The sequence below is a fragment of the Adelges cooleyi genome, unplaced genomic scaffold, assembly GCF_023614345.1.
Source record: "Adelges cooleyi isolate 19-005CV unplaced genomic scaffold, UGA_ACOO_1.1 ACOO_flye_CR_arks_rails_tigmint_CR_PRNA_30, whole genome shotgun sequence".
NCBI classification, from domain to species: domain Eukaryota; kingdom Metazoa; phylum Arthropoda; class Insecta; order Hemiptera; family Adelgidae; genus Adelges; species Adelges cooleyi.
The window spans coordinates 5,719,496-5,738,958 of NW_026095971.1; the positions used below are offsets into that span (position 1 = coordinate 5,719,496).

The 19,463-nt window shown below is 27.9% G+C and overlaps 2 protein-coding genes across 3 annotated transcripts; one reads left to right on the forward strand and one right to left on the reverse strand.

The window, feature by feature from the left end:
- Positions 1–8,262: 8,262 nt before the first annotated feature.
- LOC126838832 (something about silencing protein 10) lies at positions 8,263–11,806 on the reverse strand. Of its 2 annotated transcripts, none has more exons than XM_050573574.1 (10): positions 11,638–11,806; positions 11,397–11,550; positions 10,619–10,877; positions 10,435–10,553; positions 10,168–10,330; positions 9,992–10,109; positions 9,739–9,918; positions 9,455–9,666; positions 9,217–9,371; positions 8,263–8,433 (listed from the first exon to the last, which is right to left on the reverse strand). In XM_050573574.1, the coding sequence occupies exons 1-10, from the start codon at positions 11,652–11,654 to the stop codon at positions 8,341–8,343; spliced, it is 1,470 nt and encodes a 489-aa protein (XP_050429531.1). In that variant the 5' UTR covers positions 11,655–11,806; the 3' UTR covers positions 8,263–8,340. The 2 variants fall into 2 exon arrangements, with proteins under 2 accessions (XP_050429531.1, XP_050429532.1); XM_050573575.1 differs by having other exon boundaries at positions 9,217–9,368; positions 11,638–11,805.
- Positions 11,807–12,044: 238 nt separating this feature from the next.
- Positions 12,045–14,155, forward strand: LOC126838834 (39S ribosomal protein L20, mitochondrial). The gene is made up of 4 exons (XM_050573576.1): positions 12,045–12,401; positions 12,486–12,596; positions 13,183–13,326; positions 13,967–14,155. Exons 1-4 carry the CDS (start codon positions 12,315–12,317, stop codon positions 14,072–14,074), a joined length of 450 nt encoding a protein of 149 aa, XP_050429533.1. The 5' UTR covers positions 12,045–12,314; the 3' UTR covers positions 14,075–14,155.
- Positions 14,156–19,463: the final 5,308 nt, after the last annotated feature.

Sequence of the window (19,463 nt, forward strand, 5' to 3'; positions counted from 1 at the left end):
ACTGATGATGCTGCCGGTGGTGCTGGTGCACGCGGTGACGATGGTCAGCGGTCGGGTGGGGGGACCGGTCGTGCCGTATACGGGCGGTGGGCGTCGGCGGCTGGGCGGTGACAAATGTGGGAAACGCGGCCGCCCATTGGTCGCAGCCGTCGCCGTCCGTATCCGACCGTTCTCGCTGTTTACTTTTGGACCGTCGTTAACGCCATAACAAACATGTGTATTTAAGGTGTTAACTGTACACTATAATATGTAAAACTGGTTTCCCGTCAGATTATTGCATTACACAGCGTTATATTATTATTATTATGCCAGTTTCTCTATCTCTCTCTCTCTCTCTTATTGCAAAGCCCTCTTATCACGACTAAGCTATACTTTAAATACATCATATATTATTATTATTGACATCACTTGACGAAAATATCAATTAATATTAATTGTAAAATTATTACTGTAGGCACGTGTACCCAAACACCCTAAATAATTCCACAGTTAATTATACGCGTTCGACATACCTAATATTTTTTATAAATTATAATTATATTTATCTTACATATTATTTTATAAAGATTAACAATTATTATTCTGCAGACACCGTAAATATTATTGTTGTAAACACGTACAAATGCATAACTAATAAAAAATGGTACAACAGATTGATATTGTTATGTTTACACCATACTTTTTACACTTTAATACCTAATTATTTAAACAATATTGTAAAACGGTCATTTAAAACACGCTATTTTGTTCTTTGATGTTTTAATTCGTGCACCTACGTTCAATTTTAGACGAAATATTGTTGAAACATTTAAATGCTTATAATAATAACTATATTACTTTTATGATACCGAGACAGTTATAAGTATAAATAAAAATTTACAAAATAGGTACTATCATTTTATAATCTATTCTATTGATAGTCGCAGCCGAGTGGCGAATGATTTATACTTGATAGATCGACTTCTTTGCTATACTGTAGGTGTTAAGTGATTACACATGTGATCTATAAGGTGTTTCAGGCTGCTTTGATTAAGAATCTGTCAGTTAATACAGTATTGAGTTATGTAAATAAATGGACACTCTTATAGTTATTTCTGTATATAAAATTGTAGTTACTAGTTAGGTAATACATTTAAACATAACGTTGTTCTCTTAGATTAAATATAATACTAGAGGTAGGCAATATTAATGTGACAATCGCTAATACTCTTTTACCCCCATTTCTGTATTTAAAACAATTATGAAATCGAAATAAGGGGCGTCAATCTAAATACGAACGTTGTCCATCTATAAGACTATGCTTCTTAGTCTGTATAGGTAGGTACTTTTTATTATTATTGATTATATCGGTTTACTATTAAAAAAATAACTATATATTTGTAAATGGCCAGAGACTAAGAAAACAATGGGACGACATGAAACCGATTTTAATAACAAGTATTCTTTTTCTACATTTTTGAGTACAATGTTTGTTTAATCGTCTCCCCGACTTAAAGACTTCCGCCTCACTAATGCGTTATGTATATGGTATAGGGGTAAATATAAATGAGTATAGCTGTGTTTATCGCTTAGGTAAATTTAAACACTATTGCGATTATTGCAATATTTTTCATTCGCAGTTGGATACGGGATAACACAAACATGGTGTACCTACTCGTACAACACAAAAATACGTTACACGCATGTATACATTAAGTATAACTTATAAGTATACTATTGTACGTCATAAATATTATTAGTGTCTTTTTGTAATTGTAATTATATTATATTATACATCCGGAGAACGGAAATGGCCCACAGTATATCTATAAAATGTTTAATATATATACTTACTGTATGTAATGTATATAATATTATGTGCATATTGGTTAGTGCGGTACCTATATGCTCTATGTGCAGGTAGGCCGTAGGTTAAAACCTAGGTATATATATATATATATATATATAAGTCATTGACTAATTTTATGATGTACATATAAAAAATATACCCTTTAGAAAATATAATGTCTTTCACCCCTGATGCAACTGTGTCTGATGTTTGTGTGCGTATCCAGATTTTAGACTTGAAACGCCGCATCCAGTTACGTCACTGCGCTGCTGTAGGTACCTATATTATAATGGTGAATATAATATAAAAATCGGCAGTCAGGATATTCCAGTTTTCGCTTCCATCCGTAGGCCCTTTATAAAAAAAAGATTTATAAAATACCAGTGAGTACACAGATTTTTTATTATATTATAATAATATGTACCTATGTTACCGTTATATAATTCTGTACCTGAGAGCAAAACGGTCAACGGTCCACGTCCATATTTATACATTATCAGGAGAACCAAAAAAATAAAATATCTGTATAATTTTTTTTTAGTGTTAATATTTTCATAAAATATTTACATATTATAATTTAATAAAATATTAGGTAGGTACATTAGCCATGTATATATATTTTTGATATATCTAGTACAGACTTATATATATATATAATCTCACATATAATCTATATATCTGTCTGTAATATAAATATTGAGTTAAAAACCAAAACTGATAAATTAACAAAACTTAGACATTTTTTTTTCGCAATTCCGAGCTGGCAAAATCGTTGATTATTTTTTCGAAGTTTATCGAAGTTGTTATTTCAGCGTTTATTAATAATAGTGCTAAGGCCGAACAGCGGTCTTGTGCGTTATAGTCAGTAAATCGTTTGTATTATTTTTAAAATAGAAAAGAAACGTAAAAATGTGTTTATATACTTTCTACACCATGCCCCGTCCTCATTGTCAAGCTTTTTGTGAAATAACATTTTTCCATATAATTTCTTAAATTATAAATATGAAGAACGATTACACGGGTATAAATACACAGGTATGTCGTGTAAATAAAAATCTGAATTTTGACCTGTGTATTTATGTAATATTTTATGTATATTTATGTAACTTTTTTACTTTTAGCTTTAATGTGTAGCTGAGAAGGTGTATCAAGTCTATATTATATATCATAAGTTGTACTTAAAACGTACTTTAATGGACCAATATTTAAAAACTGCACCCTCGCCCCTTCAAAACTGATAAGGATATGACGAAATATTTTAATCTGTACTCCACCATACCGGTCTAACAGACCTAATGAAATGTTAATAACTACCAAAGTATTTATTCATAATTTTTTTTTTCTATTTTGAGAGGTAATTGTAAGACTAGGTATCTAAAAATTATATTGAGTCTCTAACTAAAAGTAATCTAGTATTTACCTATAAACTAAAAATCTGTAAAAATTGTCCATTGTAAAAATCAAAAGTACACCAGCTTTTGAAAAGACCACCAAACCCAGAAGATGAGGAAGATCTGCTGTGCGGACCCAACGTGGAAAAGCTTCCGGACGGTAGTCATAGGATAGGGACCATCTAATGTGGAAGCCTCTGATAAAGCACGGACAGCCTTCGTGAACATGGTAGGCGCTATCGTGGACGCAAAGGCAAAAGATGGAATACTATTCCATGAATAGAACGGAAATAAAAGCATTAATAATAATTTAATAATTACAATTGTATAGGATATGTCAATGTGAGCCCCCTCATCTATATTTATATAAATAAATGACGGCTAATGAGGGAAAGTCATGTGATCAACCGTTTCCCCCGTTCATTGGTTCTTTATAAACAAATATATGTATAGTTAATTATATGGTATTGACATTTTTTTAAGTGTGTACCAGTTAAAAAGATAGTCAAAATTTGGTATAGGAAGTTTATTGCCCCATAGTCTAATTTTTTTTTATGGTGTAGTTATTTAATTAATAAATGTAATTAACGTGAGTAGTTTATTAAATGAGAGGTTTGGGTTTTAAAGGAAAGCCACCATCAATTGTAGAATACTAACGTGTTTCTAGTTGGAGATCATTATATCTAGTTATAGAGTTTAGACTCAGGTCGATAATAATTTAGGAGTATTTTAATTATAATAATAATAATAATATAGCGATAATATATAATTATAAATTGTTATTCAGCCAGGTAATCAAATTGATTACAGGTAATAATTAGTTATAATACCTGTAGTTTGTTCCTTTACTGATATCTATACCGTTTTTGCTGATTTGATATACTCTAACTTCTATGACTATGTTGTTCGCTCTAAGTAAAAACTACAAATATTAATCTAATAAAATATACATATAATACATTGTACCTAACGCCCTAACTTAACACTATAAGATTGGTAGATAAATTTAGTCAAAACTTGTTTGTTTTTATTATATTAATGTAATACAAATTAACTATCATTTTATGAAATTATTGTCTATAATATATATTTATTATATTATATTATAAACATTTTTTCCCATTAATTAATTTAAAAATAATAACCATTAACTATTTTTTCAAAAATGCACAATTTATTATAGATTATACATTTTACTTTTATACTGAATTTGATGCTACATTTTATTTAATATCGGATAATGTCGAATCGATAATTATCTAATATACAATATTAAATTGATTGAATCAGACTGGTGAAATTACGTTAAATATCAATAATTAGGTTTATACGAAATTAAACTTAATGCAAAACACATAATTATAAATTAATACAATGTTATTCATAATGATTTCCACGTCCTATACTTTTTTAAATGAAATTGACTAGAATCTATTTATATAAAAATGAAATGGTGTTAGTTGCTGATCGCACCACTTGAGAACGGCTGGGCCGATTTGGCTCTTTTTTTTTTAAAAAGGTTCTTAATTGTCCGAATAAGATTATAGCGAAAAGCAAAATTGGAAAAGTTGCCCGGAAAAATGGAAAATTTAAAATTTTAGTGAGTTTATTCCAATAGATGGCGCTACGTCGCAAATATCACAGCTAAGTGCTAACAACTAATCAGCTATCATACTGACATAGTTGCATAAAATGAGATATTATCGGTTAGTGGAATCCAATCGCATGACAATGAATTTGAATAATCGTGCATAAAGACAAACAAATGTTGCGTTGAATACTCATCGGGCTCCGTTACAACGCGACAATTGATTACAGTGCAGAGTGTAGACCAATATTAATTTACAAAACATATAAGTTGATAACATTTTAAACACGAATGAATTGTATATTAAATAAATAGATAGGTTGTTTCGGTCGTTATTTGTTAAAAGAGTTGAAATTATTAGAGCCAGCAACAATTTTAATAAACAATCGCTGGTAACACAATTTAACAACGTTGACGAGTATTAAACGATTGTAAAAATCAAAACGAAAAAAATCTTCGTGCTTGCAAAATTATAATAAAACGAACATAGGTGCTGATGGTCATCGACGCCACACAGTTATTTTCTTCATTATAGTGTTTAAAAACGGATTAAAATATTTTTAAATTGCATAAACTTAGTACAAATAAAAATATAGAAGGATTTATATAAAATTAGAGTTATAGAGTCAGGATAATTTTATCCATGATTCGGAACAGAGAAAATGTTGGTTTTGTGATAATGTGCTTTTATTTATATATTTTTGTGTTTGAGCCACGACATCTTTTAAACCGCTGAACCGATTCGTGTGGCAACTCTATAGATCAGAAATCGTAACCAAAAGGTACATTAGAGTTTATTGACCCAAAAGTTCACCCCTTCCCTTTCAAAATCTGGAAAAATTTACATATTTTTCAACTTAAAATTAAGGCGCTCTAAAACTTTTTTTAAAGTAGTCGAAATAGTTTCGAATTTGCATGGGATATTCATTAAAATGAGTAATATGGGACAGTTGAGTGCCGGTGTTGAAACCGTGTAAAGACCAAAAACTATAAAACTGAGAGTTTTAGTGTTGTATACAGAACGTAAACGAAATTATAAAACAATGTTTCCTAGTCTATAAAAATACCTGGCTATTAGCAATTATTTAAAATTTGTATAGGTATTAAAGGGATTGCATGCGGTCGGTTTTTAAAGAGTTTTGTATGGGCAATATTTAAGAAAAAATAGGTTTTAATAAAATTCGACCATGTCAATTAATTTACCGTTTAATTTGTATAAGCTTCAAGGTATTATTTTTAATTTAAATATTTTTTTATATGAGTAAAAGCCATTTTTGGTTTATTTTAGATCAAAATGCCAGAAAAAATTTCGACTACTCATCATAGTCCAATCTCAATTCAAAGATATTTGAGTTCTTTGGCTACTTTATTTTGTTATGTAGGAGGCCATTTTCATTTTAAAATGTCGGTTTCTTGTAATTAAATTTGTAGTTTTTTCAATATTAAAACCAAATTTTTTTTTTAAAAAAGCAAAAAATAAAAAATCTGTTTCTATTATATTCTAGTAAAGTTGCCAAAGAACTCGTATATCTTTACAGAATTGAAATCGTTTCATCGTAAGTAGTCGAAATTTTGTCTGGCTTTTGATCTTAAACGTCAAAAAGTAGACCGCACGCAATCCTCTTATTATAGGACATAGGTTATAATAATTACTTATTTTTACAATAAAATAATAATAAATAATAAATATAATATTTATAATAAAATTCTTTATCCTGTTAATGAAATAACAATTTTTAGAATTTAGTTTTTTTAATACATGGCAGAATTTTCACAAATTGGTTTGTTGAGATGATACGAGAATAACCGAAATGTGTAGGAAACTCAAAGATTGTTTCGCCTGAACACTGATTTGATACCATCTCTTAAGCACGAATGGCCTTATGGAAATGAACAACAACGTTTGTAGGCTCACCACTAAGACAAACGGCAAACATTTTAGTTTCTATATTGTTCTGGCTTTAGCTTCGATGCGGAGCTGAGAATATAATATTGTTTTTACAATGATGTTTTTTTAAATATATTTTTTTCCTGTGTCCGTGTCTGTGATGACCTAAGACATCATTTAAACCACTGAACCGATTTCTTCGTGTGGCTATTTTTTATAATTTAAGTTGTGATAATTCATATTATAGACCTGTGACCTCCCACGCTCCAATATGCTTCGTCCCCACTATGCCCCGAGTCCTGACCCTTTTGTACTGTTTATTTTTTTTTACATATATGCTATACCGCCTATAGTATAGATTATAAATGGTAACCGAAAAAAATTACAATTATTATAGGAAAGACCCGACGTAAAAATTGACTAACGAAAAATGTCTTTAGGAAAATGTTTTGTAATTATAAAATCCCAAAATCCCTAAATAATAAAAAATGAAAAAAGGATATCAAAAACTGACATCATCGTTTTGGTTTGATAAAAGATATTTTGGCTATAAGACCGGCATTGACCGAATATACTTTAAAACATTCTAGCCATGGTTAGAAAGTAATGCCAAAGGCGCTATGAAGATCTTCTGATAACATTATTAATTACCATAGAACCAATGAAGAAACGTCATGACTTTAGTTTTACATAATATTCTACATACGTAGTTGTGTTAACTTTGAATTTTTAAAAATAATTTATACTCATTTGCGCTATAAGCACCACGGTTTTTAGAGTAAACCGTGTAGTTATTTTTATCTACGCGCGTTAACTACCGCACTCCACCTCATCAGTCATCCTCACTTTCAAATGAATATAACTTTTGAACGGATGAATAAAAATACAAATTTTTTTCACCAATTCTTTTTTAAAAATTATTTGGAATAAAATGGCCATCTTGAAAAAAAATAAAAATAAATTTAAAAAAGTAAAACAGGTAAGTGCGCAAATGAGTAAAAATTATTTAAAAAAAAAAAATCTCAAAAATATTCACTAGAACTAAAGTTATTTCATTTGTCAAATCATTGTGGGCCACCCTGTATAGCCTACCTTCGCCCTATTGTGATGTACGCCTGTGAGACCGGGTCAACAAAAAAAAAGCGATGAACTAAAACTTCTATTTGAGAGAAAAATGTTAAGGAAGATATATGGTCCCACACTAAACCAGGCGTCAGGAAGTTTTGAAAGAAGGAAAAATGAGAAAATCGAAAGCATTTTCAATAGACCAAACTTACAAAAATGTCTGAAAGCTAAAAGGCTAGATTGGGCTGGCCATGTATGGAGGACAAAGGATAAGCTAATACATAAAAGACTAATCAATAAACCCAGCGGGAAGAGGCCAAGAGGGTATATAGTGATTATAACACTTTTTATTGTCTATTGAAATCGATTGAAAAATCATTTTTATAATGATATATCAGTATCACTTTCAGTTATATACAATTTTTAAAAGCCTCCGACTCCATTGTGCTGGCAATTTTTAATTATAGCATTATTTTATTTTTATACATATTAAAAGCAATAATTTATAAAATACAACATAGTTTATTCATGTAAAAATTGATATTTAACAATACTAGAATCATAATTGCATTAATGATAACTAGACTTTAATTTTTATGCTTTTAGCCAAATTAACTTTGATACCAGATATTTCACCATCATATCGACGTAATTCTGTACGTGGCTCACGGATCTGAAAAAAACAAATTTTAATTAATAATATAAAAATAACACTAGTGTCATTAAATGTTCAATTATGTAAATGACTGATTTATTAGTATTATTAATAGCTAAATTTTTTTAAAAATATTTGATTATAATAAGTTTGTAATAAATTATAATGAGGTGAATAAAATAAGTTAAGAGCACGAGGATAAGCATTAAAAACATCAGTTGCTCTAATAACAGTATTATACAAAAATTAAAAGGAGATCAACAGACCTATAAGCAGTATTTTTTATGTGTAAACTTAATTTTTCAAAATTCAACGACTATCATTTATACTTTTAAATAATGTTAGAAAAAAATCTGAATTCGACATAGTTACGTCTATTTTAGTGATATAATACTTAAAAAATGAGCAATATGGGTCATAATTATTATGATTAGGATATTAATAATACTTCAGTTTATATATATATATAACTAAATACACTAAATCAGCAACCATTAAGGCATAAAGTGATAAATAAGTACAAATAACAATACATTTTTTCAAAATTTACTAAGAGTTGCTTTTAAGTAAATTAACAATGATAAAAGAAGATTTGGACTGTATAATTTACAGTGCAAAATTTGTGATTCTTTAATTTTAAAGTACAACTTCAATTAAGTTTTTTAATTAATATTTTGTAAAAATATTTAAATATTTATGAAAGATATTAATTTAAATGACTTTATTCTACAATTATAAAAAAGATTAGTTAATATTATGTTATGGATTTGAATTAATAATAAATAAATAAAGTTATTTTACCTGTCCCTTTCTACGGATTTTAGCTTTTCTGTACTTCATACGATTCTTTACTCTTGGATTTCGTAGTTCTTTCTTACGACGAGGTGTAAGACCCTTGTTTTTGGCTATTTGATAAGTGATACCACGCTTTTCATCAGTTGTTAACGCTTGATCTACTAACAAACATTAAAAAAAATGTCAGTTTGAGTAGGTATAATATAATCAATTAGACATTATTTCATGAATTGTATTTTTTTACCAGTCATTTGATTTTCGTCTTCATTTACACTATTTTCATTTTCTGATTCACTTTCATCCATGCTATTTTCTTTTTCATTAAATTCTTTTGTTTGACTTTTATTAGTTTGTACTTTTTTACATTGAACTTTTTCAGGAATATTTGTTTTTGGCTTTTGTGTCAAAATATTTAATAATTTTTTGGGTTTTTGCTTCACCGGAAGTTGAGATGGACTTTAATTGAAATGTACATGTTTTAAAACATTATTATCACTTTACAATAGACTACTATAAATATTAATTAACCTTATTGATGTTGTATTTAACAATAATTCGTCAATTTGTGGCAAGATTATTGAAATATACCGTTTATCTTGTTCACATAATAATTCTCGATATTGTAATAAGCGTTTCATAATTGGATGATTTTGAATTGGAATACGACGAGACTTCATGAGCAAATAATAACCAATGTTCATACAGTAACTAACAAAAACAAAAAGATATTTGCAATTTATTATCAAGTTGTTTAATTAAAATAAAATATATATTATAATACTTCATGATTATCTCGTAATAATATTGTATAAAATCTAAAGCTGGGCATTGTGGGATATCCCTAGACTTGACTAATTTTAAAATTGGAACAAGTTTTTCTTCAACCGTTGTCATGTGATCTGTAAATAATACTCGTATTATAATTTAACAGGTTTTACACAAAATTATTAATAATACCTTTAAAATCTTTAATCAGTCCAAAAATTTCTGGTGATTCTTTTAATAACAATTTTCGTTTTTCGCGATCACTCATAGAGCTAAGATCTTTTTTAATTTTTTCCATTTGTGTAATATCACTTTTGTCAGCACCCTCTTTTACATTTTCAACATTTTTAGTACTCTAAATTTTACAAATAAATAAAGCTTTGCTCAATTGAAATATTGTCTAAGTTATGTCAACTTATAGGGTTCTATTTCTAGTGTAAGATAACAACATTAATTCACCCCAAATAATTCGTTGTTGAGATCGACATTTTCCAACTCTGACATCATTCTCTGATGGATTTTTCGTGCTTCTTCTTCTTCCATTTTTGCCGTTTCTTCATCTTCTTCACCCTCGAAACCTTAGAAAATTTAACAATTAATAAACAGTTTTATAAAGAGATGAATAAATATTTGTTCAACTTACCTCCATGATCTTTGTCTAAGTAATCTGTATTGTAAAATGACTTTCGTAATTGACCCCAAGCTTTATCATTAGGCAAATCATCGGAACCACTTTCAACTGCGCCTTCTATGTCACTATCGCTCAAATGTCTTTCATCCGAATCTGAATCAGAATTTTGTTTATGAATTTCATTTTCATCATCGTCTTCCTCTTCTTCTTCATCTTCTTCTTCACTATCTTCATATTTATCTAATTTAGTACGAAGTGGAAAAACTTCTTCCTGGAAAAATAATCAAAATTTAACATTATTTAATGTTTTTATACTTTATTTGTACTAACTTAATAAAATGAAAAAAAAGAGTAATTTTCGTAAACTTTTTTAGATATTTTTACCAAAGTACATTAGATTAGAGTTCCCAGGTCAGGTACAGATTTTTTATGTACTGGTCTATGTGTATAATGAAACACGTTTCAAATCCTGAACTCTTTTTTACATACTTTACACAATAATTAAAAGCAGTGGCATAGTAAGCATTTATAGACAAATATATATTAAGTTATATGTTAATTATATACACATATTAGTCACCCTTCTACAAAGACTCCTGAATTGTTCTTCTTTACACTAAAAAACCACATCACACCACTGATTGAAAGTAGTAAATAAGAAAATTAATGATTCGATAATTTAATTCAGTGAGATCTGCCTAGTTCTATCATAAATGCAGCTTTTGATATAGCATACACGTTTAATAACCTTGTGTTGTATATTTGAATAGGTATAAAACGAATTACATACTTCACTGTCCTCATCAGTTACTTCTCCGCCTCTAGCAAATTCTTGTCTTGTTTTTTCTAGGAGTATTTTTTCATTTTCATCATATTCACTTCCTGAATCTTCAGCATCAAAATCCACAGAATCATCATCGTCACTTTCTGGTTTTTTCTTTGCCCTAAGAACATAAAATTAAAATTTTTATGTGAAATTCTACATCTATTGACTAAAATTTATTTTCGAATTCTCATAATATTATAGTCACCAAGGTCTTTTCTTCATTGCTATTTTTAAACAAAACGAAAAATCGGTTAAATCGTTAAAGCTTAAAAGTACCTATGGTATGTATTTAAATATTTTACTTGGCTATTTTCACATTTAAAATTTGAATTATTATGTATTTTATATTGTTTACACTTTGAGGTTATTTTGACATGCTTATTCAATTATTTTGTTATCAACTTTATTCATCTCTATTGTCGGATACAACTTCATATCCTATAAACACATTACTTATCAGTTATCATCATCTCAACAGCTGCTTATAATATTACTTAAATGAATAGAATGCTAATAAAATATTTTGTAAAAAAACATCAAATTATTTTAATTAATAATTAGTAATATTTTTAATGGCGTATAAAAAAATTTAGAATTGATGGGTAATTTTTTACTAAAATATTTCTATAAATGTATATTTCAAGTTTTCGAAATTGCGTATTGAAATATTGATAACAAGTAAACGATAACTTGATAACGTTTTGTATCGGAGTCTCCGGCGGCGTTTGGCGTTCACACTTCTCGGTTGGACATACAAAAAACGTACTACTTGCTAGTATTTAAAATTTTTTCAAATATTATTTTATCGTTTTCTATCAAAAGGACTATTAAAACTCATTAGTCTAGTAGTTGTTAATACTTTTGTAAGTTCAAGTCTATAAAATGGTTTTTACCACAGCAATGATGATGGTTAGAAGCAGAGGGCCAGATGAATTTTGGAGAAAAAGAAAGATATTTAAAATTGCAGCTGTTAGTATACGCGTTATACTATTATAACTTGTTCGTTATTTATTTTTACTTTATACTGTTTTATTAATTTTATATTGATTTTAGCACTTTTCTGGCCGTAGAAGGAACTGTTATTCTATTGCCATTAGGGCAGTTCATCGTGCATTGCAATTTGCTACAATTGGACGTGATTTAAAAAAACAAGATATGGGACAAGTAATTAAATGATATTATAAATGTACTATATTAAATAAATAATACTGTTGACTACATTTTACTCCTACTAAAATTATATTTTGTTGGATCATTTTTACCTGTTGTAAGATAATAGGTTTAGTGAAATTAGCCAAAATTTACAATTTGCAGTCTAACTTGTTAATTAAAAAAACAAAATATTTTCCCAAAAACCTTTTTTTAAATATTTATCCGCATTTTTTAATCCTGAAATTTTAATCCATTGTCGTCCTTGTAAGTCACAACTGTCCTATGAAACCTGGATTTTAATTGATTTTCCTTTTATTTTGAATAACTGAATATTGATTTCTACTTTATCAAACATGATTTATTTTATGTTAATCATATTTTGTGTACTATATACTCTTCTTTATCCTAGTCTATGATAAATATTGTCTAAGCTCTCTATTTCTAAGTACTAAGCTTACATAGATTATAGAAATTTGTAAGTAGTAAGAATTGTACACTGCAGCTACAGAAATAGGCTAGTTAGTATTATAATACATCTATGTTATTACATGTATAATTAAACATTTTTACTATCTAATATTTTTTTTTGAAATTTCAGCTGTGGAATACTCGTATTAAAGCTGGATGTGAGGAACATGGAGTGGACTTGGCCACATTTAGAGAAAGTTTATCAAGGTGTGATGTACAATTGAATCGAAAAGTGTTAGCTGATCTAGCAATTTGGGAACCAACTTCATTTAAAGTATTTTATGAATTTGTACTTTTATTTTATTTAATACATTTATATTTAACCAAAATGTTGTATTGTGTCCAATCATGTGTTTTTGTATTCTGACCTTATGCCTATGGTCCAACCCCTTATTATTTAATTACGAATCAAACCAATAATTTATACTGAAAAGTTAAATCTAGTTAAAATTTACAATTTTCTCAAAAATCTATTATCAAACTTTTATTTTTTATTAAGGAAAAACCAAAAAAAGGGGGGAAATACACTGGTTGTAGGAAATGTCTAGGTTGCTATATAAAAGTGAATCAACAGGAAACAGGTATTCGAAAAATAATTTTATAGTGTTGTTGGTTTGTCTATTGGTAACAACCACAACAAAGTATTAGAATAGACAATTAAAACCCACTTTTGACATTACGATTCATTTATTGATTTATTTGGATTTCTACCATCTAGAGTTTCGTATCGAAGCGTTTATTTTAAAGTGATTTTCACTACTATTATATATTAGATACTAATGTACTTAGTATATTACTTAAATCAACAACACATGGTTTAGTGTATTTAATATACATTTTTCAGTATTAATATTAATATTTAACAGATTTGTGAAGTGTTATTATTTTAGTAATAGCAATATTATTTATTTTAGGCATTGTCTGAACTAGCCAAGACTGTTGCAGTTGAATATGAAATACCACATTCGGACCAATTAAGAAATTCCGCGACTGTAGTCACTAGAGGTTTATTAAAAAAATAATTATTGTTTGTGTTAAAAAAAATGTGAGCTCATATCATACAAAATATATTGTAGAAAATAAAAATGTACTTGTTTTATATATTATAACTTGTTATTAATTCTTAACTTACCCTGATTTGAAGTTCAGATTATTAACTTTTTTATAGTCAACAGAATATATTGCATTAGATATTTGAATTTAAAATTGTATATTTTTTAAATAATACTACAAAAAACTAAATTGATTATCGATTGAAGAGGGAAACGATTATTTGTTTCTGAGTTAGTGCCTCAAGTACATTTCATGTATTTTTATTTTATTTTATTAATAGTTTACTTATTTAATTAATATTGAATTATTTCAAGTAATTGCCTAACGCTGTGAGCTATGTTTTGTTAGCCATACTAAAATACAAACAATTTATGCTATATAGTATAGTAACTAAAATGGAAAAACTATAAAATTAACTAGAATTTACAGGTTGTTTTTAAAAATATGTTATTTAGAAATAAAATCGGATATTGTTAATTTATTTCTAGGTGCTTTTTAAAACATCAAGACTGTCTTAGTTGAAAAACTGACTTTTCAGAAATCAATCGTCAACACACTGAAGATAGACGTTTAGGATGTATAATTTCCATTTTAAGAATTTAATGTCTAATCTTCATAACATTATAACTACCTAGGTACAAATTTAATTATAAAGTAATAACTTCAATTTATTTATATTGTTGATGGTTCAGTTTGTTTATTCTGCCTTTTGTTGATTGTTTGGTTTAATTTTCAATCTTAAATTTTAAATGGACTTAAAATTTACAATAAATGTAATTTCAACGGATTGAAGAATCGTGGATGTGATTTCTTCTTATCATATAATATACTTCTTTGCAATATTAATCTTGCGGTTAAGGTATAGATTATGTTTGTATAATTTATGTTACTACATATATATTTTCTATAAGTTTGTGTGGTAATGTAATGTGTCTTATTTTAACAAGATAATTTAAAATTATTTTAAATAGGTACTAAAATGTTTGTTTTTGAGTAAATATTTAAAGGGATGCTTAGTTGCTAATTTATTATATTTTTTTGCCGAATGAACGTTCATTAAGGAGTCGGAAATCCCTTAGTCTCTTAAACACAAGATAGCCACTTTCTTGCGAGCTCACCGTTGAATTTGAATGAACTGATAATTTAATTGGTACTTATTTTTTGCAACTCAGCATTAATTTATAATTATATTCATTGTTGTATCTGAATTACCTATATCGGGATAAAGATAACATTTATAATTATTGACATAATATAACCTAAACTTTTAAAAATTTTATTTTATAATTATTATAAGCGCCATTTATATCTTAAATAAATATATATGGTATAGGTGTAACAGTTTCTTTTAAAAACTGATTGGAAAATGCGTCAGTGGAGCTTACGTATATGATTTACGTTGTGATGGTATCTTTTAATATATAATATACCGGTACTAAGATCAAAATAATTATAACAAAATGAGAAATTTATATTACATTAATGCTCGAAAACTTTATTCATTTTAGCCAACATGCAATTTAAATGGTAGAAATTGAATTTTATTATAATTATTATAATATAATATAATATTATAGTAATATATTTATATTTTATTCATAATAGATTTCTTCAAACCACCCCTTCAAAAAAATTTTAATTTAAAATAAATTATTTGTATAAGTATAGAATTTAGGCATTTTATTAAATATTCTAAGCTTTACACGTGAGTTAATAAGCTAATGAACCAAATATGTTTAAATTAAAAAAAAAATCAATAACTTTCAAGTAATGTTATTAATGTTAAGAATTAATATCTTTTTTTGTGAAAACAGCAAAAATAAATAATTAATACCTAATTAATTGGAACTTGAATATGGTCATTATTTTGTACACAGCATCTACAGACACATAACAAATTATTATGTAATACTTAGATTATTGTAAAACTACCTCCTCTCACCTTCATATCGGATCTAAAATATAAATATTAAATAATAATGAATAATGATAAATGATAATAACTAGTGGACTGTTGACATCATAGATATATATAATAAACTAGATTGCTAACTAGCGATAAGAATTGAAGCCGACGGTCCGCCATTCTGGTGGGATTTATGTGTGCATATAATATAAATCTGTATATATTATTATATCAATATTATATATTTATGTGATTGTTATAAATATTTATTATTCTCGCGTGGTAAGGTTCTAATTACCACCAAGATGGCGGAAAGTGGCTGCTTCAATCTTCTCTATTGGTGACATGTACAGTTAGCAATCTAGTTTATTATATAATATATTGACATTGTGACGCACTAACCTAAAAGACGGCGTAGCTGTCTCGAAAAGCTTATGTTTGCAGGCAAACAGCTACGATATTTTTGTAAAGTCAATACCTTTTTAGCTCCACACAAAAGTTTGAAGTTATGTTTATGAAGTTTATTCGAATAAGAGATAAAATATGGTTTTGTTACTTTTTAAAAGTAATCTTAGTAGGTAGATAATTCAAAAGCAATAGCCAATATGATAAACACTATTATCATTTTAAGTTTTGGTTAGTTTTAAAACAAACATTTATGTTTGTTAAAAGTTTCTATTGTGTTCAAAAATCATGAAACAAACTTATCTCAGCTATAATAAGAATAATATTAAATTTGTTTGAATATTTTTTTACCTCGCGATTAATAATTATGAACCTTAGTTGGCTAATAAAGTAGTTTGCATTGAGCATTAGGAAAAAAATGTAAGTAAAGTATAGGTAGCATACATTATTTAAAGCTTAAAACGATAAACTAACGTTATTTCTAGTTTGATATTAAAGGGAGGAAGTAGTGTGAAAACAGTCCCCTCCCAGATGTGCGATGTTTGAGGGGAAAAAAAGTTTGATATTAAAGCAATTATATATTTATTTATTTTACAGCTACAACTATAAAAGTTAAATCCAGTGACGGTGCTAAGAAATATGCAAGGGGGGGGGGTGTCAAAATGAAGATGCCGACTTTAAAATTTTAATTACCGACTAAAATATTTGGGTACTTTCGTAAATATTTTATGACATTTTACATCACAAGTCACAATTTTTTGCTAAAATTAATGGGAATTAATAATTGTTGAAAATTATTATTTTATTTTTTAAGTATTAATTTATACAAACAAATTTAGATAGTACAAGTAAAAAAACCATCAAAAGTTAAACTATATTACGGTGTTTTTTTTAATGCGGACTATTTCTTTGTTATTTCTTCCAAATCAATTACATCGAGAATATCTCTGGTGGAGTTTAAAATCATGAGGGTCATTTTTTATTATTTTTAAAAGAATAAAAAGAAAAATGATAATGATGTGATATTGTTATAAATTGTGACTAGATTTTTTTGATTTTTAAAATGTTTTTCGGAGCATAGAAATATTTTAGGCAGTTAACAAATTTATCTATTACAAAATTTTCAGATCTCAGTTACCAATACTAAAACAGTTTGAGCCCTACTTTAAAAGCATTATTTTAAAAATGTTTGAATTTATTTAACATAATTATAACGTATTGCAGTTGAAACTGCAATTTAACCGAGATAACGACGGCCACTGTTTTTTTGGACAACCTAAGAAATAGGAGAAAATGTAATATCTTTACAAAGTCGATCGGATTGATGAAAATAAAAATATATACTTATAGAGGGATAGAATGTTTGTTTACAATAGACCAATAGGTCCCATGACCGAACATAGTTTGATATAATATACACCACAGTTATTATAATCAAATAATAATACTTCTGCTAAAATCGGGAATAACCGAAAATGTATTATTTTTTTTTATACCCAAAACTAAAATTATATTTTTGTATGGTCGTCCGTATGCAGACTATTTACTATTCAGTCGCCAGATTCCAATAAAAATTATGTACCTACCTACTTTTATAAAATAAAAAAAATAAATATGTTATTTGTATAATTTTATAAGGGGTTATGATATTTACCGACTTTTTGTCCGAATGTGCCGACTGTGTATACTTGAGTTTTCCGAGTGGGGGGGGGGGGTGTCAAACCCCCCCACACACCCCTCTAAGTCCGGCCCTGGTTAAATCTTACGTACTATATGTTTCAAACTATATTATTTGGTTATAGCTTGTAACTATAAAATGTATGGTAACTTACAACACATTACATTCCATACATTTTAGATCCTTTTGATAGCATTGGATCTAACGAATAAAATTCGAGCTAGTATAATGGGTCAAGTGTTGGTAAGCATAATAGTAGTATAACATATAGTTGGGGGGGGGCGGAGGGAGCAGAGATAACTAGTGATTTAGGTGTCTGTTTACAGGCTGTACCTATCAGTAGAACTGTTTGACATTTGACAATGAAATACTGTTTCTAAAATGATTACATGGATTTTGGAATTTCGGCCTGAAAGTTCCTTTTTATCCACTTTTTAAGACTTCTCACCTGTCATTAAACAGTTTTTATTACTATTGCTAATTTACATGCACGGGTAAATATTGTTTACACAGAAAATAATAGCAATAGAATAAAACAGTTAACCTAGGTATCAAGTTGTAATACAGTTTATTTTCATAACAAAAATAATATTGATGTGTTTAAATATCATATAGTTATATAATCGTTATATTATTGTAATAATGTATAACATTTAGATGACAACAAACAAACAATTTCAAGATTAGAGTTAATTTTTTGAAACAGTTACTCATCTTTAATACAATACAAGGTGTACAGTAGATAATAATTTGAGTGAAATACTTTTGTGGATGGGATAATTGCCCGACATAAAATGTTAACCTAAATAATGAAAAATGTTGAAAAAGTGATGATAACAATTTAAAACAAGGAAAAGCAATTTAATAAACAAGCATAATGTGTCATGTGAGATTGTCGAGAAACTAGACCTGAAATAAAAAAAATTTGATAATTATAATTTGTTCACAATATGAGTGTTTTTAAGTGCACAAAACAAAAATGGTAATATGTACCACAGTTACTTTTCGGTGTGGCTGAATCAAGTACGAACGCATATTGTTTAAATTAAACTAGCGACGATTCGTATAAAATAATTTGAAAAAAAAACAAACGAGTATGACAATAATTGTATTTTTGTCAGGATGTTATTAAATAATTGTACACACGATGGTCGTTACGGTCGTTGAGCTATATAGGTTATATAGAGTATATTGCACGTGTTTAAACTTGATAAAACGATTACGACGATAATTAACAACGTAACAGGACCGTGTAAGTGTCAGTTGGCCGGGTGACCGACATGATCATCTTATTTAATTGGTTGCATTTCAGTAGGTGTACAAGTTTCTTGGGTTTCTTAGTTGTGTGCTGCAGTCAGAGCAAAATATA

Coding starts and splice junctions, on each gene's coding strand:
- LOC126838832 (XM_050573574.1), bottom strand. Junction 9,667..9,738: donor TTAAATACAACATCAATAAG/GTTAATTAATAT, acceptor TTTCAATTAAAG/TCCATCTCAACTTCCGGTGA. Junction 8,434..9,216: donor AAATCCGTAGAAAGGGACAG/GTAAAATAACTT, acceptor TGTTTTTTTCAG/ATCCGTGAGCCACGTACAGA.
- LOC126838834 (XM_050573576.1), top strand. CDS start 12,315: ATGGTTTTTACCACAGCAATGATGATGGTTAGAAGCAGAGGGCCAGAT. Junction 12,597..13,182: donor AAAAACAAGATATGGGACAA/GTAATTAAATGA, acceptor TTGAAATTTCAG/CTGTGGAATACTCGTATTAA. Junction 13,327..13,966: donor GGGAACCAACTTCATTTAAA/GTATTTTATGAA, acceptor TATTTATTTTAG/GCATTGTCTGAACTAGCCAA.